General features: G+C 38.2%; 1 protein-coding gene across 9 annotated transcripts in view; it reads left to right on the top strand.

Annotated features, from left to right (window-relative positions):
• The first annotated feature begins 5,585 nt into the window (after positions 1-5,585).
• ncam1a (neural cell adhesion molecule 1a) overlaps positions 5,586-25,673 on the top strand; it is a 765,634-nt gene continuing 745,546 nt past the window's right edge. For 6 of the 9 annotated variants that reach the window (XM_051932380.1, XM_051932376.1, XM_051932374.1 and 3 more), the window contains exon 1: positions 5,587-5,841. In XM_051932380.1, the coding sequence (XP_051788340.1) occupies positions 5,790-5,841 (52 nt within the window). In that variant the 5' untranslated portion in view covers positions 5,587-5,789. Of the gene's footprint in view, positions 5,842-25,673 lie in introns of all 9 variants that reach the window. The other 3 variants (XM_051932379.1, XM_051932377.1, XM_051932381.1) reach the window with 1 other exon arrangement.

The following is a 25,673-nucleotide window of genomic DNA, read 5'->3' as shown; positions in this document are numbered from 1 at the left end:
GAAACCAGTCCCAGATGGAATGGCAGTCCATTTTAGGACACCCCTATACAAAGCCTCAAATCATACAGGGCCAATTTAGTGACAATTTACCTAACACAAGTGACTCCTCTAAATGTGTGTGGAAGGCACAACATCATTAACCTTAATGCTTTGGCAGTACTTTACTAATATAGGTTTAGGTTTAGGTTTCTTTATTTAGTCATGTTTACACAAGAAAACATGAGATTTGCCTTCTCAGTTGCATCTAATAACAGGTAACAGACAGAATGAAATAAAACAGACAAATAGAAATAAGAAAGGTTAAGGTAAGGCAGTTAGATAAAACATATTTACACCAAAAAAAAAAAAGTTACAGGATATACAGTATATCAAAACCTTAAACATTATCTCCGATATTTCTTATTGAAAAGTCGTATGGCACTAGGAAGAAAGGAGTTTCTGGAGCTATTTGTGTGGGTTTTCAAAGCAACTATCCTTCCTGATTTACTGAAGTTTAGTTCTACATGTAATGGATGACTGTCATCAGTTGAGATGATTTCCAGTTTCTTTAGCATTGCCCTCTGACTCACACTAGTCAAATCATCTACATCAGCCCCAATAACTTTAGCTGCATACTTTGTAATCTGCTGGAGCTTTTTTGAGTTTTGGTTTGTCAGACTATTAAACCAGGCAATGAAACTGAAAGTGATGACAGACTGGATCATACTGCGATAGAAGTACAACATGAGGTCCTTGTCTACTTTAAATAGTTTGAGTTTATGGAGGAGAAATAAGCGCTGGTTGCATTTAGAAAATAATTTTTTATAATAATTCTAATATGTAGTAAAAGTTAAGGTAAATATGTAAGTATAAATAGGTAAATAATAAAGACACAAATAAATGAAGTCACAGTGAGGATTACAGCCCTGAGTTCCACATGGTTCACGTATAAGTGTGTGACTATGTGTGATTGATGTAAACGTTCCATTTAGTTCAATCAGTGGTGATTCTGTTATAGGAAGAGGCAGTGATCACTGTGCATTTAATAGGCTGATTGCTTTGAGTAAAAGCTATTCATCGGCCTGGCAGTAAGGACATACAGGGTTCTGAAGCATCTGCCAGAGGGTAGAGGACTAAAAATGTTATGGCCAGGTTGGGCTGGATCTTTATAAATGTTCTTTACTTTTCTGCTGCAGCAGGTAGTAAATATATCCTCTTGTAATAGTATCTAAGTGCCAGTAATTTTCTCAGCCATTTTGATGATACGCTGGAAGGCCTTCCTTTTCTCAAAGGTGCATCTACAGTACCAACCTGTAATGCAGTACATGATGACAGACTCTATGGTGCACCTGTAGAAGTTAACCACCAGCTGTTGTAGGAGTTGTGCTTTCTTTAGACTTCTCAGAAAGTGAAGCCTCTGAAGATCTTTCTTGACCATTGCTTTCATGTTTGTTGTCCATGACAGATCCTGGCTGATGTTGACTCCCAAGAATCTGAAACTCTGGACTGTCTCGACCATCTCGCCATTACTGCTGATGCGATGGTGATCACTGTAGTTCAGTCTCCTGAAGTCCAGAATCAGATCCTATGTTTTCTTTCAATTGAGTGCAAGGTTGTTATTGTTGTTCTGGTTCCAACTCTCCAGATTTTTAACCTATTCTCTATAGGGAGCTTTGTCATTATTGGAGATCAAGCCTATCATGTTGGTGTTGTCTGCCAACTTTATTATGATGTTAGTACGAGTCATGGGTAGATTTGTAGTCATTTGTAAAGATGGAGTAAAGGAGAGCATGCAGATCTGCAGTACCCCAGTGTTCACTATTACAGATGAAAAGAATTGCTTACCTGTGCGTACAATTTCTGGTCTGTTATTGAGAAAATCTAAAATCCAGTCACACAGGTGTGAGTTGAGACCCAAGTTGTTTTAGTTTGATAGGGCAGTGTGCAGGGCAAGTGAGATAACATCCTCAGTTGACCTGTTTGCCCAGTAAGTGAACTGGTATTGGTCTAAGGAAGTGGGGATTTTGCTCTTAATGTGCCTGAGGACAAAGCACTTCATGACAAAAGGGGTCAGGGTCACCAGGCGATATTTGCTCAGGGACATCACCATGAAGAAGATGTAGTGAAAAGCCTTGCTATGAAATAAACTGATTATGATTGGGGGGATCTTTTTGGAGTCTGCATATTTTATGTACATATGTTTCCTGCCACAGACATGTGGTAACTGTAAAAATGACCCCAGTGTGTGAGGTGTGACAATTTAATTCCCAAAATTAGCTTTCAGAAAAAATGTGTGAGTATATGTGAGTTAGCAGATACATTCACTTTCAAATTAATCTCCTTCCAGAGATACGCAATTAGTTACACAATGTCTGAAAATCTTTATTCTTTTGTGGCAGTTTTTATCTTTGGGAAGTGTCAGAAATCACAAGAGGGTAAGTCGGGTAAATAGAGTGAATGGTCCAATTTGGTAATTGATTTCTCAGCCAGTAAGTCGCAAACACTGAGCAGATCATGGCTTGGGGCATCGTTATGATGGATGATCCACTTGTCAGGTGACAGTTCAAGTCTTTTCATTCAAACAGAATGCTGTAACCGTTTAAGCACTTCTAAATAGCATTATTTACTGACTGTTTGTCCCTGTTCAATGAAAATGTAATGGACTATCCCCACACGGGTGACATTACATGGCTGTTCTGGAAATCAACTTTCAACTTGTCACACCTTGTATTTGTGCCTATGTGCTCAAGCATGTGGTCATATTGAAAGTTGTGGACATCTGGATGAAGATCAGCAGCTCACCCATTTTGTGAGTATATAGTAAGGAAAGATGATTCCAGGGGTATGGGGTGGTTTTGCATGTTTCTCTTAGACAGACTTCATCTCCGTTAAACTTGAAATGGATATAAGGTGGTATGAAAATTGAAAAACAGGTAGAAGGATTTTCAAAATTTTCAAGTCATTTAATGAAGTAATATACCCTAGGAACAGCACAGGCTTAGCTGTTGCATGTTTGACTCATGGAAAGACCTGGCCTGAACAAAACCTAATGGAAGGAACTGCCATTTCAGGGTGTTTCCAGCAAAAGGAAAGAACAGAGGCAGATCTTCAGATCGTTTTTACTGATGATTTTGCTGTGCATAACCTGGATGTCATGATAATCCACTTGTTTTTGAACGGTTCTGGAGGAAACAGCCTACTGTATATTGCTTGCATGTCCTTTCATCACTTTATTCCTCATTCTGGTTTTGTCATGGCCATTCGTTACTATATTCCCCATGCTGATTCTGTAACACACAAACACACACATTTTAAAACAAATAATAGACAGCATTTGAAAGAGCCTCAAAAATAACAGTACACAGTAGGATAGAGTAGAATCTACAAACTTAAACAGCACCCCAATAAATGAGACTATTAAGAGTGGCTGTTTCAGAGCAGAGATCTTTGTTATCCCCAAGGACTAATTTTCTTCTGCAACTCCATTTGGAAAGAAAATGAAAAACCCCAAAGTGCACAGAACACATATCAGCCCTGCATTTACAAAAATGCCCATTAACCAGGAATATCAATTTAACAATTTTAGAGCTGAGCAATCTGCATCCATATTCTCAGAGGAACAGCTGGTCAAAGAGTGTGAATAGTTATCTGAAATTGAGTTTGCTTTAAACAAAACTTTCATTGGATAAATATGGGTAAGTATTAAAAGAGCTGCACCTATAACATTTTAAAACTGTGTAACAATAAAAAAGATCAAATTAGAAAACTGGCTATACAGATCAATGATACATAAAAATGGTGTAAGATTTCCTGGGATATAGTAGGTTGTCAGAAGAGTGGCTCCATCTTAAAGACACTGCATTCACAAACTGGGAGCTTGTGAACATTTGGATGCAGGACCGTAGCCAATCTATACATATAAAGTGAGGTAAGTTGTTTTACAACAAAAACATAATAGAATCAAAGTGAATCTCTTTCCCGTTTCATCCATTTATCCTTCCACTAGTTCTTTAAACTCAAATTTTCTTTAGGTCATAATTAGGCATATTCTATGCCAAGATTAACTGATGTAAAGTCAGAAAAACTGGATGGGGCAATGTATGATTGCACAGAACACTCACAAATACACGTGCACTCTCACCAGGCCAGTTTAGAGCCAGCAGTCAACCTAGCTGCATGCCTTTAGTTTTAAAAGACAAAACTGAAGTCCTGGGACGAACATAAATTAAAAATCAAATACAATGTACAACCTACACACAAAAGTTCTCCAGCCAGCAATCAGACTAGGATCTAAAGTACTTTGAGGTGGCAAGCCTAATTGCTGAACCACCCTGGTCTTTTCATAACAGTGGTCAAATATAGCTGACAGAAAGCAATCCCATCTGCATTGGGCACAAGGTAAGAACCAGCTGATAATGGAAATCCAGTTCATTGCATGACAAACTCACACAACACAAACACCCACAGTGGGTCAATTTACAGTCACCTAACAACCATGAAACAAATTTTGTACTGGCAGGGCAAATCAACATTATGTAAGAAATTCACACTTAGACTGGGAGAACAAGTCCAATTCACATAGAACACACTAAATGCAGGATTCAGACTGTGGTATAGAAATGATTTTAGGTGCAATGCTAATTTCCAATCATTATTTAGTGGTTCATTTTTATAGCACCTTTCACATCAAGACCTTTCACAAGCTGTTTTGTAAAAGAAATTGGCATACAGTATAGAAAAGAATACTATAAACAAGTAGATGACAAGATCAAGGAACTATAAGACAAATGATGGGGAAGTGCTGAGACACATAAAAGGCTTAAAATGAGCAGGCATCGCGTTAAAATACAAAGCAATGACGGGATGTTGTTGCAAGCTGATTCATGTGACATTTTTCAAGCTACCTAACCTGAAAATATGCATTTCTGCAAATATTGCTTATATGTAAATTGCTTTGGAATCGTGTAGCTCATCAAAGGCTCTATATAACACTGAGATTGTCAAGAAATGTAATTGCATCCATGCACATTATTTATTTATGTTTTATAAGGTTAATAAAAAGTGTTACCTTGTAATGATAATCTTCTCCAAGGGGATGCTCAAACAACATATATAATTCATGGACTTGCATTCCTTAAAGGAATAACTAAAGGATGACAGCTCTGTAAGGGAAGCTTCAATAAGAACGCTCAAACTAGTGGTGCCTGCACGCTGCTCATTTCCAGGCACGGGGCTGTTCACGCTCTCTCCCGCTCTCTCTCTCTCTCTCTCTCTGGCACGCGCGCGCGCGCGCTCTTTTTTAAATTATTTTTTTCTTCTTTTTTTAAATACCGAGTGAATGCAATTGTTTCTTTTTCTATTTTTTTGTCTATGTCTAAGCTGTTTTAAGCCAAATTCAGTCCCGTTCTCCAGCCTTCTCCATCCGTGTATTTCAGTATCAGGCTTCGAGAGTAATATACACCCCCCACCACCATTACCTCCCGCTAGCTGTTGGGCTCTACTTTGTCGTCGGCGCGGAGGCGTACCACGCATCCCCGTGACTGAACGCTCAGTGATTTTTGTTGGAGGCGCATTAATTTCTATTGTGCGTACTGAGGCCGCTTCTTGTCACTCACTCTCTGAACAGCGTGTGAAGCGTATCGAGAAGGCAGTCTGGGAGCAGTCTGCACATACTATATATAAAAAAATATTTCTAAGCATTTCACAAAAAGGCAAAAAAATCGAGGTTGAAGAAAAGCAAACCCTTTCACATACTCGATCGGGAAAATACCTCTATAAAGCACGTAGAAACACTTTATCTGCCGATTGCAATGCTTCAAACCAGGGATCTCATCTGGGCATTGCTATTCTTTGCCGCTGCAGGTAAGGATTCTGTATATCGTACATTCAAAAATAATAATGATTATAATAATAAACAGTCGAAGCTAATGTTAAGCTAGTGATACGCTAATATTTTATTTTTTAGCAGCAATGGCTTAAATTTATCCTCCAGGTTTAACCTTTTGGTGTTTTATAAGCATCTACAGGATCTGTGAAAAACGTTATCTCTTATAATTTGGACGCACACAGTGCATCCTTCTGCTCGTTTGCAGTTATGCTGTTGACTAAGGTGCTTGCTACCGCTGTTTTCCTCTGTTATCAGGTCGAGAAAAGATTTTCTCTTGTTCTTTGTTTTTTTTTTTGGCTTAAATTTGATGTAAAAATATAACGATGTTTTAGAAGAATCTAAATAAAGTAACGTGATTGCGATGAAGAGATTTACGGAGTTAAGAAGGATTTGGCTTTTATAAGCAGGTGCTGGAATAAACAAGCTATGACAGGTTTTCCAGAAGAAAGGGCTACCCCTTTATATCCCCCCATCTCCACACATTCACACAACGCCCCATCGATATTGTCTAATGTGGAAACAACCTCTTTATTCTAAGAGTGTACATTTGTGGGCTCGACTTATTGTACGATCAGTGGAGATGTTTATACAAACTCATTTTGCACTGGCAAAGCCTTAAGTTTCAAGGCATCCCCCCATCAATCTCCCACCCCTTTTCTTTTTTTTTGGCATTATAAATTGATTTACTCCGTAGACTCATTAAATAACAAGAGCCTTGCCGCCCGTTCTTGTCAGAGTTTTACTTATTTATGTATGCATCAATTTATTGATACTTGTATTTGCCTCTGTGTGCGCATTTGGCATAGTTCATACTGAAATGGTTCTCTAGATGTCTACTTTGATTTTCGGTAATAATTTATGTATTTTTATTTTGGAGATGTGTTTAGATGCTCATTTATGTACTTTCGTGCATACAAAAGTATGTTTAAATGTGCCCTGTGGTGGTTTCAGTAAGCGTTTTAAGATATATCGACAATTATGATGATCTATAATGGACATATTAAGAGAATCTGTCATCTTGTGTAAACTGCGTGTTGTTTTTGTGTGTATGTGAGTGTGAGTGCGCGCGCGCAAGTGAGTTTGTGTGTGCGTGTGACAGAGGGAGATCTAAAGAGAGAGAGAGCGAGAAAGAGAGAGATGGGCGCCCGTAATGCAAGGCAAAATAAAGGCGGCGATCACACTCACTGTGAGGCGAATGTACAGTGGAACTTGATAAATTAATCAAACGTGTCCGCTCTTACAAGAAAAAATACACATCATCTACGCTAGTCCCAAAATCTGGAGACTTTCGCCCAAACGTGGAAATTATAAATATGCAAGAAAGAGAAGGACCTACAGTAGGTTCCATTAAATTCATTAAAGCACACTGTACTATCGGCAAGCGGAGCTGTGAGATGGTGAACTGATTTTGTGCATCTGCACTCTGTCGCTCCGCCTTATCCAATGAGAGCGTAGCGATTCTGGGCGCGAAGGAGTCTCTACTTTTTATTATAGTCTCAGAAACTGTTACCAGAGAAATACTGAACACGTTAACTGTTTCCAGATCGAAATGGTTGGAATCATGTGCTATACTGGAATTGTGTGGATTCATAAGCAAGAAGCGCGCACGTGTATATCAGAAGGGCATGCGTGATCCAATGGTCTCCTCACGATTTATCAGTCCGTACGACTGAGAAGCGCGTTCTGAGGGGTTTACGGTTCTGCAGAAACGCTCAGTAATATGAGAAGCGAGCAGCCTTCCCTTTGGAATACAAGGGAGAGAAATTATACATTCAGGGTGGCACATTGTTTATTGATTACAGTTGATATATAGGCAAATCCGGCAAAATGCGTGTGTTTTATTGTAAATAGAAACCCAAGTAGAGGGAGCAGATGATGATCGGAGCCGACTAGCGCAGACAACTGCCTCATATTTCTTGATTTTATTAATACAACTCATGGATTACATTTGTTATCGGGCTGCGCATATGGAATTTGGAGTGTTTTTGTGTTCTCTTGCTAATTAAAAATAAAATGCTAAAATGCTGTTTTTTTCCCTAAGCAGTTTTATATGATTTCTGTGCATCTTTTTAAATATTATTGAATTATTTTACCGTACGATTGTTACAGTCGTATATTTATGATTGTATCTTTCTTTACATTGGCCGGCACTTTACTGAATGTTATTACTTTTTCTGTTTAATCATGCCATGATTTAGAAAGATCATGACCCTTTGGGTGACATTGTTTTAGAAAGCAACGCATGTTACGATTCAATGAATTACATCAAGACCGACAATTTCGTCAATTATGTGGGAGACGGAAGATCTTAAATGGAGAAAAAAATGCATCGTAAAATCGGATTCAGAAAACAAAAAATAAGCAGACAACGAACAGTTGTCTTATTTCTATAAGACTGTAAGATAATCAGTGTACATTGGGAAATACGTTTGCATACGAATGGCAAAAGAAAACGCTTTTTGGTGTTTTTGGACTTATGTGAAATTTTTTTGTTTTATCATAAGAGATGAGCTGTTGTGTAAATAAAAAAAAATACCAGTAATAAATTAGCTCTTTCAGTTCTATGGCAACCTATAAAACTGTGCATATAAAAGCATTTTTCATGCTTACATTTCATGCTTACATTTTAAGCGTTAATTTAATTGTGGCAATTCTGCCGCGTGGAAAGGATGGTTTGGGCAGGACGGGCAGAGGCGTCACCAAAACGGCAGAGGAATAACCTAAGGAGGGCTTTTAATATGTATAAAACACGCTTAAATGTAACGAATACTTTCTATCTATTTATCCATCTAGGAACGCTAAGATATGTAGATATAATCTCGTCGAACATACATATACACAAGCTGTTTAATATAGAGACTGATGTAAAAATAATTATGTATACATACACTCTTTCTCTCACATATATATATTTACAGTATGAATATATATATATATATACTGTATATGAATATACTGTATATGTCTATATGTATACTGTACATATGTACAGTATAATGCAGTGCTGTAGTGGTAAGAACGCCAACACATACAGATACTGCTTTATATGGTATGCAGTGGTCAGGTATTCATTCATTCATTCATTCACTCATTCATTTTGTAAACACTCATATTCCAATGCCAGGTCACAGATTGTCTCCTTCAGACCCATTTCTGTAATGTTTAAGCATTTTAGCAGTCACCATTTTGGGGCTGATTGTTTCTGTCTGTTCACAGTAATTTTTTGTATATACTGTATGGTTCTCTAATATGATCACCACAGTATTTAAAGTGGAAATACATAAATGAAATTCCTTAATTTGTAAATCTTGTAGCACACTGACTGATGTGTATTTATCATCTAGTTAGGCCATCATCACACAAATAGCTGATAGTCAGTGCAGCTTGTTGGCTTGTGTGGTTAGACTAGAAGACACGCGGTTGCTGGGCCACTCCCCATCACTGATTTGCAATGTATTCCTAAAGAAATTAGTTAATCTGACAAATGTATTGCAAAATTGGAAGTAATATTCTCTGCTTGTGAAATACATTTTTTATAGAAGGTGTTATATAAAACAGTGAAAAAGTAGGTCTGCTGCCACTAAATTATTGGCGGCCCATTTTAAATCTGTGTGGGGCCCTTCACCATGATAACTGGTCCGTTAAGCATTGTCTGATATGGGCACAGAATAACTTGCAACCACTTACTGTATCATTTTGCGTTTATTATCAAGTAATCTGCAAGACAAAGCAGTTCTGTTCTGCTTGCTTTATCCTTTATTGTTTTCAGCATTATTATCCCAAATATTAGGGTCCAGAGAAGCCAAGCTGCCAGCTGTTTCATTGTTCTGTAAACAAAGGAAAACAAAAAGAAGCCTGTCCTTTCACATGCGAGGCTGATATCTCTTGGGAAGTAACAATGAGTTAGATTGAAAGAAAAAAAAAAAAGAAATATATGCAAGATTCACAGAATATTGGGGTGTTCTGAAATTAAACTTTTTCATAATCCACTTATGGCCTCGGAGTGTGTCCTGGCCCGTTAGGTTGTCTGGCTGCCTTCCAACGAAAGGTGCACTCAAATGCTCTTAATTTAGTTGGAAGAAAGCCAATACTGTTGTAACTTGTAACCTAGTAAATTGTCTAGGTTTTTTTTTTTTAGGTTGTTGTAGCTTTTCCGCACATGGACATGTGTGTGTGTATAGTCTGCACAGCAGCATATGAACATGTCACTTTGAGATTGTTTTTTAAGACGAAAATGTATGACGTGTGCTGCATTTTTGTTGGAGGCCCGGCTTTTATGACACTTGAAAGACGGCAGAACAAAGAGTGTCCCGAGAGTGGCACCTGCTCTTTTCAATCCTCTGCAAGGCTTTACTGGAGGGTGGCGGCGGTGGTGGGGAGATTCAGTAGTAAAGGTTTAGATGGAAAGCGTCACTTTTCAAAACACGCATTACAATTGGAGCTTCTTTCATGTTAATGGAAGGGCAGCATTTTTTTCATACTCAAGGCCTCCTCAGCCATTTCATAAATTGATAAGTCCATAATAAATGTATGTAAGAGTGGAGCCTTTTAAGAATGTAACGCTAACTAAAAAGATTACAATATGCAAGCTTTAGAGGCAACTCAGGCCCCTTCAGCCTGAAGAAGGGGCCTGAGTTGCCTTTAAAGCTTGCATATTGTAATCTTTTTATTTAGCCAATAAAAGGTGCCATTTTGCTTGGCTTTTCTCTACATTCATAATGGCTAACACGGTACAACACCCTAGTACTAAAGAATGTAAGGGTTTAATTTTTACATTTTTTTTGAGAGGGTGCTGTTTTTAGGGGCTCAGTATGTGTTTGGCTTCATTGCCATTCCTTGCATTATTCAGACTCCAGTAAGATGACATTGTTTACATGGACTGAATACTTCTTTTGCCTGAACTGTAAGGGGGTCAGGGGTGCCATCACTCTGTTTTGCAAATGCTCATTAGGTGGTCAACCTTTTGATGTCAACAGGGACAACTGCCAAATAGAAAACATTAGTCCAATTAATCCAATCACTGGACTCCTGTAAGAAATAAACAAATATATATGATGACAACCATAAAAGACTTAGTTTTTTGTTATGATATCAGATTTTGTTCTACCATATAAGTAGGTAGTTATTGTGATTTGGATTCATTTGGTAAATGTTATGGAGGTTGTCGTAAGCATGGCGGCATAGTGGTTAGTTTTGTTGCTTCTCTGATTCTGCATTCCAGGTTCAAGTCTGTGTGGGGTTTCCTCATTATTCTGGCATCTGTGGTTGTTGCACTCTAAGGTGCCCTCCAAATGCTCAAAGACTTGCAGATCAGGTTGACTGGTGATTTTAAACTGACCCTGTGATGGACTGGGGCTCTGTCTAGAGCTGGCCCCTGCCTTGTACCAAATGTTGCTGGGAGAAGCAGCGACCCTTGAATTGGATTAAGTGGGGTTGAGAAAGCTGTGTTATAGGCCGAGACTGTGCTTTGACTTTTTCTTCAGTTAAGTGATGGCCATGCTGAAGAAGAAATACTGGGATTCACCCCGAGTAAAAGGTATTCATCAGCAGTGTCAGCCAAATATGTGGAATTCATAAAAAAAAGCTTGTTCAGTAAGCTTCAGTGTCTTGTCTTGCTTCAAATTTATCATCCTGTGTATTCATAAATTGTATGTAAGTAACCAACATTGTATAAATGTATCCTTAACTTGATCACAGTGCAAAATGTTTATTGTGCATGCTTAAAATCTCAGGTTAAAAAGCCCTGAAATTAAACATTTTATGGTAGATATAAAAGCCAAGTCCTTTGATAAGGCCCAGTGCAGGTAGTGTGACTGACAATTTCGGAACTCCCAGGTGGCTCCTACAGTCCCCCCACTGGCTTACTGTGTGAAACCAAGACCCCACACACTTAACCTGTTTGTTTTCCGGCATTGTTAGAATTTTAAATCTCAGTAAACAGTATTGCATTCTTCAGGTAAAGTACTTCATCAGGCTGATTGTCATGAATGGCACTATACAAGATAAAGCTTGACAGAAGTAGAAAGGGTTTGAACGAAAGGTATTAGTGCACAAAGCATGCCATGGAGTACAGTTTCAGTTTCTTATTTTTTTTCCACAGGAGCCTGCAGAGGAGGTTCTCCTCCTTCTGGCTCCACTGATTAATTATCTGTAAACATTTTGTTCAGTTACCAAGTCACGACTCAGAAGTGATCAGTCACATTCACTTCTGAGCCAACATGGAGCACGGGACATGCATGAAGCAGCCTTTTATGTTCATCACTAATGGTAATTAATATCCAGGGGTCTTTTAGGTCAGCACAATGTAGGTGAAAAGTTCTGCCATAATCCTAACAATAATAATGAATACCGTGCATATATGCACACTAGCAAATAAGAAGCTAACTATTTTTAAAGCATGGAAATGAAATAGCAACAGCTTTCAGACAAGAAGGTTAATTTTTCATATGAGTGCTGAAGGAAGGCACAGTATGCTGTTTTTATTATGTTTTGACAGTTTTAAAACACAAGACTATGGTAGGTAGATCATAGGTGGCTATGAATGAAACTGGTTTAAGTGTACAATTTTTAATACATTTAATTGAAGAGGTGTAAAATTTAATCATACCATACAACTGGTGACCCGTAAATTGTGTCCTTATGTAGAGGTATTATCTGCATCACTCTGGTGTCACTTGGCCCTGCTGCTTATGCAGTAACCTGAGTAATGAGATAGGTAAGCACACAATCAGGCAGGAAATGAGAATGAGGAGCGAGTATTTACCAACTGTATCCTATTACCTTAGCTACACAATATATATGCCTAATTACACTTTAGCTATGCAGGTAGATAAGTACATTGTGATAAAACCCATTTATTGTAAAATGTTACAATGTCACAGACCTGCAGTCTAAAATTAACAACATCGTTGCCATCTTCTTGTTGTATTACGAGGAAAAGACTATGGTCTTATATTTTTAAGGTACAATCAGACTTGAAAGGAGACATTTTGGGGCGGAGTGGTGGCTCTGAGGCTAAGGATCTGCACCAGTATCCCAAAGGTTGCCGGTTCGAATCCCCGTCACTGCCAAAAGAGATCCTACTCTGCTGGGCCCTTGAGCAAGACCCTTAATCTGTAATTGCTCCAGGGGCACTGTACAATGGCTGACCCTGCACTTTGACCCCAAGGGGTATGCAAAAACTAACAAATTCCTAATACAAGAAATTGTATAAGGTGAAATAAAGAACAAAATTTAGATTTTAGGTGCTACATAAATATTAAGTGTAACATCTTAGTGGTGCTCCAGGGTGGTATTTTGTTAATTCAAAACCTTAAATTTTATATGTTTTAGCTGCTGCTCCAAGCTTGCCTGACCCTTAAGATTTTAACCAACCTGTCTTTTTAAGTATGTGATTACATTGTTAACAATGATTTATTATTAATATAAAAAGGAATATCCTTTAACTTGTTAACTTTCAACAGATGTCAAAGAGCTGTGAAAGGAAATATTTTGCAAATCTGACATATTGTGTTCCTAAGAATTTCTTATGAATGCTTTGAAATAACTTGTTTTTTTGTCCAGTGCCTCCTGACTCAATGGTACAAGAAAACCTCCACATATGATATACCATTTGAATCTTCTAGGTGTCTAGTTAGATAGGTAAATGTATTAATCCTGAAGACAATTGCGGGGTCGCAGCAGCAGACAACAAACGTTATGCAAAACATTAAGCTTGTTGGGCTTCCCCCTATTTTTGGCCATCTAGGACCCAAAAACACCTAACTTTTAGACTGTATTTTGTGTTTATACCCTGATTAGCCAAGCAAAATGACACCTTTTATTGGCTAACTAAAAAGATTACAATATGCAAGCTTTCGAGGCAACTCAGGCCCCTTCTTCAGGCAAGATGTAATCCCTAGTACCCTGATAACAAAGAATAAACCTAGAGGTGTCTTCAGTAAAAATTGCCAGAAGGATTAGAAGTTGTGCATGCCACATCAAGTGACCCCAGGGGCTCACTCCCTAACAGGATATGCAGGGTTAGTGTTAGTCCTTTTCACAAAACTTTGGGAAAATGGGGATCAGTAACATAGGTATTTGGATTGCTGTTTTATGCTATTTCGAGGGTGCTGATCATGAATATGATAAAATTTTTGATATGTGGTCCTGGCCTTCTAAAATCCACTTCCAGAAGGTTAAAAATGACAAAATTCAAGCATAAGCAAGTAAGGTATCATTATTCATTATTTCAAGGTCAGTAATTATGAATACGTTTATTTTTCATTCTTTTATTAGGGATCTAGCCCTCTATGGACCTCTATCAGAGGGTGAAAACTAAAAAAAAAATCTGTTACAATTAAGAATATTCAGAATTTAAAGATTTAAATTGAAGCACACATTTTAACATTTCAATTATTTGGCACAACAACTCTATCTATCTCATGGAGTAATTGATTACATTTCTTATTAACACACAGAATTAGGGCGGCCTATGCTAATTCACACTTTTATTTATATTTTTACAGTTTATATAACTGCACCATAGTAGTGTGTCTTATTGAACCCGAGAACTCTAATGGTGTGACGAAAGTTTCAGTTTTTTAACCTGCCATGATGATAATTTATTTTGAGGTAGGCCACCGATGAGTGTGCATCTGTAAATTGTAGAAATCGGGAGTGTTGGTCAGTGTGCCCTGTCATGGAATGGGGTCTTGTGTAGGTTTGGTTACTGTCTTTTACCTGATGTTGGCAGAGTAATAAAAAATGTGAGGTTGGATATCTCTTGGCTCTAATACAGTATGTCTGCAGTTGTGGAGTAAACTGTACAGTGTAATTTTGCTACCCACAGAAACTGGATATTCACCACAAAATACAGTATTGTGAAGAATAAAATATAATGACATATTAAAACATTTTCTTTGAGTTCAGTGAATGTTGTAATTTTCTAGTCATAAATGGCAATTGAGAAATGTTTCACAAAAAAAGTGTACCTTATATATAATTACGGCAGCAGAGCTCTGTGGATGAAGTCTTTGTATCCTGCTTCATCCTCCCTTGCCTCCCATACTACCAGTGACAGAGATAAAGCAGCATCAATAAGGTGTTCTTTTGTATACTTCGTACCCTAAATCTGTTTAAGATTGTTTAGCTAAGAAAAAAAATTAAAGGCTAACATGAAGTAGAAAACTGTGCAGTCAGTTGAACCTCAAAAATCTGAAGTTCAAAGTGACTAGCCAACTTAGTTCTGAGCACCTGGCATTTCCGGCCACAGCACAGTGTATAGGATTGCTTAGCCCAGCAGGTCTACTTGATCTTTAATACTTTTTCAAGATGTGGCTTTCTTTCGTACTCTGTCTTAAGTATCATTTGTTCATGTGTTGTTAGAAGAACAATTAGTCTTTACCACATTTGATTTTGGAACATTCTGGTGGCCCAAACTGCTAGTCATGTCTTACATAACAAGTACAATTAGTTTGGCTGAACTGGAGTCCCAACTAAGGTAAACTCCAGCTTTATGCTTGTTGCGTTGGCTTCAGCCCCTGCAACATTCCAGTAAAGGGAAGTCAATCTGTGTAACCTATGTGGAGCTTTGAGAATCAAGCCAGTCTTTGGAAGAAAGGATTTAAAGATGCCACAGAGACTCATCTATTTAGTTTTAATTTATCCTCTTATAATGGATTTTAATCTAGCACCAGCCATAGAAATGTAGATTCTTTATTGCCACGATGACTTCGATGCGTGGCATGTGTGTATGTGTCTGTGTTCTGTAATGATTGAAATGAAAATCCTAATGGTTTCTTAATTTTGATGTTATTTTTGTTTGATTTTTTTATCCTACTGATAAAACATGTGTGATGATGATATCATCATCATTTCATTTTGGATTTTGGTTATGTGTTATTTAAGGGGGCATGGCTATATATATGTAAGTTATGTCACAGAAGAATGTTCATATCTTTTTGGCAGCTGTCTCATTTCAGTGGTGGCTCTGAGGCTAGGGATCTGTGCCGGCAATCAGAAAGTTGCCGATTCAAATCCCATAAATGCCAGAAGTGACTCTGCTCTGTTGGGCCCTTGAACAAGGCCCTTAACCTGCGATTGCTTCGTCGTGGGTATGACATTATTCGGCATTCAGCCCTGCAATCAGGTCCTCCGACTTACAGGTAAAACTTGGGGGTTGGTGGCAGGATTGGCACACCAGCCTCCATTAAAAACTCCCACTGTTCCAGTGTGGTGCTGAGGAGTCACATGTTACACTTGGGTCCCAATCCAGGTGGTTCGGTGTGTGTTGGGTGTGTTAACGTGCCATCAGCACATACTCCCAACCTCTCTCTCTCTTATTTCTGATCAAGCCGTTTGCTCTGTCATTGTCTGAACTCAGTTTACAAAAGAAAGACTTTTTGTTATCTTGAGAAATTTAGTTTGTCTGTGAGATTAATTTCCTTGCTTTTTAAATTTTGGTGACTAAGTTTTACTTTTAAGATTGATTTTATTTAATACTTCAGTTGTAGTTGCTGATTTCTGAGACATTAGATGAATTGACCTCTGCTCTGTCCAGATGACCCTTCCTCAATGCTCCCAAATTAAGATCTTCAGATCATTTATACACTGATTCTGGTCAGTTTTTTCCTGTTTATGAATAGATTGAATCAGTAATGACATGTGCTTCTAACCACTGTCCAATCCTGTGCAAACTCCTTGTAGCTACTGCCTCTCTATGATCCAAACACAGTTATACTGGGTTAAATAAGTTTATTGTAATTTTACCCATCCCATAGCAAGAAATATATTATGTTTCAAGGTAAACAGTATCACAGAAGAGACCAATCTTTTGTCACATAGAGTATCACATGTAAACACTCAGAATGAACTGGTTTACGACCACCAGTCCTTCTGAGAACATGTCTATGGACTATGGGAGAGAACTGGGTAAACACATTGAAGAAACAGAGACAGCAGACAGAACCAGATGTCGACAACATATCAGTTTGTCCATTCAGGTGATATAATAAGTAAATATGTGTAATTCTTTTAAGATGCTATGTGCTGAGTTTATCTATAGTCTAGTTTAGAGGACATGAAGCAGAGAACATTGTTCATTAAGTGTTGTGCACTGCAGCAGTGTTTATTGATGTTTCAGCACCAAATATCAGAACAACTTAGCAAAACCTTTCAGTTTAGCTCATTATGAAGGTAGTTTAATATTCTGTCATGATTTACTACGTGGTGAGGCTCATTTTTTCAATAAAGAAATTAAAAAAAGTCAATTCACGGATGAATAAGAATAATACTGTGGACTGTGTGTATTGATTGAAATTTTTACATGCCTCAAAGCCCGGCCAACCCACCTTTCTTATTGTGCTTGAACTTGAAGCTACAGCCTCTGCACTTTAATCTCAGTCTCTTTATTTATTTACTAGACTCTTTTTTTGTTTCATTTATAAAAGTGTTATATTGCAGTGGGTGAGTTTAGCTAGCTCTTTTTTTTCCAAGCACCCCGTTCTTTATTGCAAGAATGAAAAGAAACTCATATGCTGTCTGCAGTATCATTAAATTGTATTTTCTGTACCTCAAAGAGATGCTGCATTTATAAAAATTGATTTTGCTCTACGTGTGGTCAAACTCAATTGAGTTTGTGTTTAAAATGACCCTCTTAAACTGATTTGAACATCTGATTCCTTGCTGAACATGGGATGTAGCATGAAAACAGCATTTGATCTCTGTGGAATCTTTTTCTTACAGCGTCATGTGAGTTTTTTTTTCCCTTTAATAATAACACATTGTTTTAGATTGAAACCTGACAAGGAGTGAGAGAGGAAAAATTGCATAAGCCAACTGAACAGCAAACATAGAGATGAAGAACGAGGCAGGTTGACACCTGATTGACAGAGCTACTTTAATTAAAGCATGCAGCCTAGCAGTTCACTTAAGTCTGGGTGGGACATTAATCGCTGCTGATGTACAGTATCCAGTCAAGACGGGGTCTCCAGAGCGCAAGTTAGAACAGAGAAATGAATTCAAACTTCAATAAATAATGCTTCTGATGAAAAGTGGCAACCATTCTTCTTTATCCTTTTTGATTTAGGTGAAAGGGAAAAAATAGCTCAGATCAAAAATATTTTACTTCATGTGATTAAATTTATAGATAGATAGATAGATAGATAGATAGATAGATAGATAGATAGATATGAAAGACACTATATGATAGATAGATAGATAGATAGATAGATAGATAGATAGATAGATAGATAGATAGATAGATAGATAGATAGATAGATAGATAGATAGATAGATAGACGTTACATTAAAAGGTCTGATATCAATTATGCAGTCCTGTTTTCTTATGTCCCTTGCTGGCACTGCCTCCCTATTCTATAAGTCATTCAGAAGGTCAAGTTCCCATGTGTCCCAATGTATTTTTGGGTATGACATTGCTCACTCTGACTTGAAATTAGGTGCTGTACCCACAAAGAAAAAAGAATTAGGTCTGGTCATATGCAAATGCACTGTCAGATCTTCATCCACTATTGAACATGTTCTGTTAGGAGCTGTTAACCAAATACTTGTTTAGATGTACAAATACAGTAATTAAATACATAGTACATGTAAGTTGATAACCACTTTGAGCTCTTTTGTGTTTGCATCAGGAATGGTGTCTTATCATGATAAATAAGTTAAAATGGTCTAATTGTGAATGGGTAGTATGTGACATCTAGAAAGAGCTTTGTATTACAGCTAATTTTGGAAGACATTACGTGAAATGAATACTAATAGGCTAATGAAGAGGAAAACAGTCAGATTACCGTATTTTTTGCTCCATAAGACGCACCTGACCATTAGATGCACCTAGGTTTAGAGGAGGAAAACAAGAAAAAAAATATTCTGAACCAAGTGGTGTACTAATATGTTTAATAAAATATAGCAGAATAATATTTCAACCATGTAAATTCAACAGTGGTATTAAGAAACATCATTACTGTCATTAACAAATAAGGAGAGACTTTAAGGTTCAAGCACTCTTCTAGTTTTATGGAAACCCCAAGAACTCCTCATCGCTAGTGTCAGAATTTAAGAAGCTCAGTTGCTCACAATCACTTTGCAGGAGCACGTACCTATCATCACGCACGTTTGTACCAATGCTGAAGTTTAATCGCCAGTCTAGTCCCATCTATATTTGTAATGCCACAAAGCCCTTCATCTTGTGTTTTGTTGTGGGTTTCCAGTTTGAAAAACGAGAATGCGTTGCAAGCACAGCCCTCGATTCAAAAAATTTCTCTGCATACCTGTTTGTCTCGTCTGACAGTAGCTGAAAGGCAGCTTTAGAAAAGAACAGCCTGAAGTTGTCCAGTGGCTGGTAATCTGTCGTGTCCAACAGCAAGCCATACTGTCTTGTGAAGTCCGGTAGTCAGTTTGGCTCCCACGGATCAATGTCTAGGTTTCCTCCCACACGAACCTTGCCATAGGTGCATCGGCTGCACGAATGGTGTCCCAATCAGCTGATGCCAGTTCCTCACTCTCTTGTTCGATTTCCTGATCACTCTCAACAAAATCAGATTCTGAAAATCAGAGTCCGACTCAGTGATAATGCGCAAAACATTTGTTTTCTGCACTTGCTTTGCTCCCTCGGGAGATGTCGATGCCATCTTGCCTTTGTGTACATTTGTTTACATTTCGCAAATCACGCACATGCAAGGATTAGATGTCGAGTCAATGAGTCTAACATTCCTCCAAGCACAGAGGGAATGCCTGTAACGTATCAGTGAGTTTGTGAGTTTTGTCACCCTCTACCCCTGGATGTCGACTTTTGTCAGGTAATACACATCATGGTCTGTGACGCAATATTCGCTCCATAAGACGCACAGACATTTCCAACCTTCTTTTGGGGAAAAAAAAGTGCGTCTTATGGTGCGAAAAATACGGTATTACTGAGCTCTGACTGTCTTTCCACCTTTCCACTTTTCTCGATATCTTGCAAATCTACAAATCTACTTTAAATGTGAAGCAACCATTGTAGTAACTTTTTGCTAAATTACAAAACTTTATTTAAATATGAAATATTAAATAATTTGCTTTTCACAACAGGGACAAGGCAGAAACAAACTCAAGATAGGATGCCAGGCCATCAAAGGCCTCACTCATGCATGCACAATTGGTGTCCTAGAGGGAACTCAAGCCAAACATTAAACCAGGATCCAAACGCAATGGCACTGAACCTCACTCTGCCACCTGCTGCCTAGTAAAAAATGTAGATTGAGTTGTATTTGTGCTGCACCATGTGTTAAATAATGGCCTCCTTAAAATTAAACAAATATATGAACTGGAGAAAGTTAAAGCTTTGCTTAGGAATTTCAATATATTAATAATATAGGATGCTGTGGTAAGATTATATAGAAAAGTTAAAGTTAACAGAATATGCATACTGCATTTGTGCTGTGTGTGCCACCATTCTTTCATATTCCAAACCTGACTATTTTCTTATGTGATGACAGTGTTGCTTGACGAAACCAATCCTGGACTGGGAGTTAATTCATCACAGGGAATTCTTATTCATATAGTATCAGTATAACCTACATATATTGAGACGTGTGAGGAAGGAGGACCTCACAGGAGTACCAGCTGAAAAGCCGCATATTTATGGCAATGCCAAACAGATGGTGATTAATGTAAATTGTGTTTAAAATAAAGTAATTCTGTAAAGTTGAAATCCATAGATCACAAAGGAAGTGATGTTTATAGGAGGAAGAACCCCTACTACTAATTTAGGTTAATATCAGGCTAATGTCTGTAAAAACAGCTTGTTTGGTTTTGAGTGTAGGTTTAGACATACTCAGAATTTATTTTAAGTTTTACAGGATTGGTTAATGGTGAATCGAGATTAAAGTGTTAGGGGCACAAGATGTCTTTGTATATTGCAGATCATAGGCTTTAATGTGAGAGTTTCAGGCAAATGTGCTGAGTTCTATTCTTATTAGAAATCCAGCCAATAAAAACATGTCTTTCATTGCCTTGAGTTTTCTGGTTCATAAACTTTACTTTTTCTCACCAAGAGTGCTATAAAAGAAAGGGAAGAAAACAACAAGTCATAATAAAAAATCCAAGTGATGTGGAGGGTGAACTGCACAGGGAGAGAGTTGCTGGTGTTTCCTGCAGCCAACTAGAACAATCTGAACCACATTTCAATAATTTATAGATAAGAAATACTGCATGCTGAATAATAAATACTTCAATAAATGCAAGTTCAGAAAAGAGCAATAGAGTGATACCCCTAGCTGATACATTTAGAACATATTGATCTTTTATTACCTGCCATAATCATTAGCCAAACACTGAATTGTCTTCTTGCCAGTAATCAATCAATTAATAAGAAAATCCAGTCAGCTGCCTCAGTTGTGAGTGGTAATGAGAAGACAACAAAAGCAATTAGAACAATTTGGAAATTCTTTAAAATTGCTAGGATAAATCAGTTTTAATGCAGCCCAAAAGTATATTTATTTTAATTGCAAGATGGGCAAAGACTGACCCTAGAAAAAGACTGTTTATGTTGTCATAATTTCTTCACCTGGGCAATGCAAAAAAAAAAAACAATAAAAAATGTTATAACTTTAAAATGCTGTAATTCTGAACACTACTAATATGTTCACAAGGCTTTATTTGGAAAACTGTGTGCAGTGTACTGTAAGCCTTGAAAAGGTGTTCAGAGTAGCAATCAAATCCTGTTGATCCAAAGGGCATAGCTTACTCTGACCGGATAAAATAACCATGTAAGTCCTGAAGAGAGGAGGCCACTGGAGAGCAAAACCATGTCTTCCTACTTCTCACAGACAGCCACCCATCTATCATTTTCTGAACTTTCCAGTTCTAATTTAGGATCACAGCCAACTGAATTTGTTTATTTAAAGAGTGAATCTTGTACATGGGGATGTTTGTGCTCTTGAGATGGAAATAAGGAAGCACATCTTCACATAAAGACCCACAGGAATGTGGAAGAAAGTATAGAGCTATGGAGTGAAGACCCTGAAAACTTTTAAAATGTATCTGGATGAAATGCTACAGAGTTTAGCTGTTAGGCCAAAAATTGAACTTGAAGGACTGAATGTTATCTTCTCTTATAAAATGTCTAAAGCTGATACATGGTTAATTAATTATCATTTCTATAGAAACTTTCTTTAAGCTCCAACAAAAGAATTTTTTAACAAATAAAGAGACTATAATGTAAGAAGCAAAATGCATTGCATTGCATTGTATTGCAGTTAAATACAAGATAGGGCAAAAGTCAGTATGGCGGCCTGTTTTCATAAGTGAACAAATTATTTACATAATGAAGCTGGAGTCTTCACATTATAGCAGTATTTATATTGTATATTTATAGTTAGGATCTTTATCATAATAATGCATGATTGATACATCTCATAATAATGCATGATTGATACATTTCAATTAAGAAATATGTTTGAAATTTACTTTGGGTTTGCTAGATTTAAAATTAAGCGAAAGTGAATATTCAGTGTCTGTTTGGAGTCTGTAGTGTTCTCCACTTATCTTTGAGTGTTTTCTTCCAGGTATCCACCTACACCACAAGAACAATTGTGTAGATTGGTTTAAAAGGTGACTCTAAATTATTCCTGTAGGGTTTCATGAGATTGTACCATCTGAATGATGCAGTCTCCATCCAGGGTGTGTTCCCGATTTGTGGCTAATACTGCTCGAATAGGCGCCATGAAATTGATTAAGTGACGTAACGTAACATAACCTAACCTAATGTAACATAAAATTCATAAATTAGTTTCAGATAGCTGATAGATGAATGGATGGATATTTAAAGTTTCATATTTTTAAATGTTTTGGAGTGCATGGCATGTCTAATCTACAGAATGTACTGCAGACTTTTTTTTGCAAGTCTAACGATTGCCTTTTTAATCACTCCATCATCCCTCCACACCAGAAATAGTGAACAAAAGTGGTCTGCTGTTCTGTGCTGAAAAAAAAGGCAATTACTCTGACCTAAAGCAGCAGAGTAACACATGTAGCTGCCGCCATATGTGGTTAAACAGGTTTGGAGAGCATTTCCACTGATGCTTTTCACAAAGGCTTCCACTGACATTGCCCCCAGCTGTCCCAGATAGAGACTCACTATCACTTTGGATGGTTACACATGCTTTGTTTTATCTGGAAAAATACATCTCACTGAAATTTAAAAAAGAGAATAAGAGAAGGATGAATGAGAAAATTATCTGTGTTGAGACCTTTTGTCAGATCTCAGTATATCATCATGGGTTTCTGTATTAGAATTGAGCATAACAGATCGGGTAGCATTTTTGACTAACAACCATGAAGCACTGCAGGCGACATTAAATAGGCATGGGCCGTAGTAAAAAGGTTACAGATGTGTGGAAGAAGAGATGGGGCAGGCAGATTTTGGCATTACCAAAGGGTTAGGACACAGAAACTCAAAATAGTATTCTTTATGTGGAAACCAAGTTTTTGGTTGTCAGTGTTTTCTGTAATAATTTACAGATAAAATAAAAATATCCAAGACATTTGTTGATTTTATTGTTTGTAATTTCATTTTAAAATGTTGACAAAGAAAGGATTGGGGATGGTTGCAGGATATGATGTATGAATCATACATTCTTTATTTTCTATTCAGTGTTTTTTCATGAGAATGAACACAGAGCCTAGAAATTTCAATAAGAGAAAGAGATGAACAGATTAATTCTATGTACACATTACAAGACCAAGACAGTACAATAATCAAAAATAAACATCAAGATGTCGGTAATGAGACCAAAGGAAGTAATGAAGTGTCAAATCCTTAAGAACATCGGCTTTTAAAGGCAGTAGAGTAGAGCAGAGCTAAAGCTTTAGCTTGGATTTGAGTGCTTCAAGAGCAGACATCAATGAGCTGTTCATTCAGCATCTCTTCAATAATGTATAGATGTGCATGTTTCATTAGAAAGCTGGAGCATGGTTCAGACTTTAATGTATATTGTGCCTTACTGAACACTAATTTCAAAACTATGTTGCCAAGCATGCATACTTATCATACCCAATGAAACAGCAACCTAACAGAACATGCTTTGTCCAGGGATTGTTCCTGCCTTGAACATTATGCTTGGTGGGATAGACTCCAGCTTCCCCTGCAACCCTGCTCAATGATGCATTTGGTTCAGAAGATACAGTATAATATAATATAATATAATATAATATAATATAATATAATATAATATAATATAATATAATATAATATAATATAATCTATATATATAATTCACTAAGCCAGAAGACAAGTAGCCAACCATGGAAAGCACGCCGGAAGGGGCGTGGATTCACTAAACCGCCGACAAGTAAGACGCCAATGGCGCACACGCAGGAAGGAGCCACGCCCACCAACTATTAGACCATTGGATACGACGAAAAAATCACAGCCACGCCCACCAAGTCGGACGCGATGCCTCTAAAAACATGCTGTCATTTCTGTTTGTCTGTGCCACAGTCCACTTGCAGCTCTGAGCCACGTTGACTTTTCATTAGTCAACCTCAGTGGAATCTTGGTTCACACAGAGGCAGCGCCAGAGAGAGACAGAGGCACGCACACACACACACACACACACACACAGAGGCAACGCCAGAGAGAGACAGAGGCATACACAGGCAGCGCGAGAGAGACAGCCGCGCACACACACAGAGGCAACGCCAGAGAGAGACAAGCACACACACAGGCAGCGCGCGCGAGAGAGAGCCACGCACACACACAGGCAGCGCGAGAGAGAGCCGTGCACACACACAGAGGCAACGCCAGAGAGAGACAAGCGCACACACAGGCAGCGCGTGAGAGAGAGCCACGCACACACACAGAGGCAGCGCCACAGAGAGACAGAGGCACACACAGGCAACGCAAGAGAGAGCCGCGCAATCCTTTAAAACTGAAGTTAAAACACAATGAAGGAAGTAGTCTTTAAAAACCAATAAGCCCTGTGCCTCTTTTTCATTAGCGTCTCACCTGCTTCAGGCCCTGCAACAGTTGAGACGCTCTCTCTGCAGCTGACCTTCTCTGTGCCTGACTCCACTACTGTCAGTCGCCTGATTAAAAATGGCCTTTTGAAGGTGAGCTATGGACCCGCTATACCACAGGAACACATTGCTTTCGAGCCTGCTCTCGCTCACTCTAACGTACCGGCTTTCTCTCTCTCTCCTCACTTGCTCACACACTGCACAGGGGAGAAATGCCCGAAGCACGAGTCTACCTGGAAACCGTTTTATCCACACTTCCACGCCCCTCGCTACACTGTGAGTGCGATGATTATTTATTTAAAAATGGGCTTTTGAAGGGGAGCTGTGGACCCGCTATACCACAGGATCACCTGTGACATTGCCTTCACATTGTTTTCCTTTTATTTATAATCCTGTTGAGCAGATCAGACACCCAGGCAAACAACACTGAATAATCAATAGCTGCAACTACTTTGCCCGCCCCCACTCCTCACCTGAGTCGGTTTCGTCTCTGTTCAGTAGTGTTTGCCAAACTCGGTCCTGGTGAACCCCTGTGGCTGCAGGGTTTTGTTCCAACCAGATTCCTAATCATTAATGCCGGTGAAACTCATCCTGGATAAGTCGGTTTTTCAAACGCAGCCATGTAGCAGATTAGTCTAGCAAGATGTAATAATCCGAGATGAATGCGCGCCCTCGCGCTGAGTGAAAAGCCAATATATATTGAGTCTACAAAACATGATCAGCAAGTCTTTGATAGGCTGCAACAAAATGATGAAAGAACGGGCGCATTTTTTTCACACAAGCTGAGTGGGTGGGTGTTAGTTAGTTAATTAGC

Source organism: Erpetoichthys calabaricus, chromosome 9 (genome assembly GCF_900747795.2).
Source record: "Erpetoichthys calabaricus chromosome 9, fErpCal1.3, whole genome shotgun sequence".
Classification (NCBI taxonomy): Eukaryota; Metazoa; Chordata; class Cladistia; order Polypteriformes; family Polypteridae; genus Erpetoichthys; species Erpetoichthys calabaricus.
This window is presented reverse-complemented; position numbering and strand designations above follow the sequence as displayed.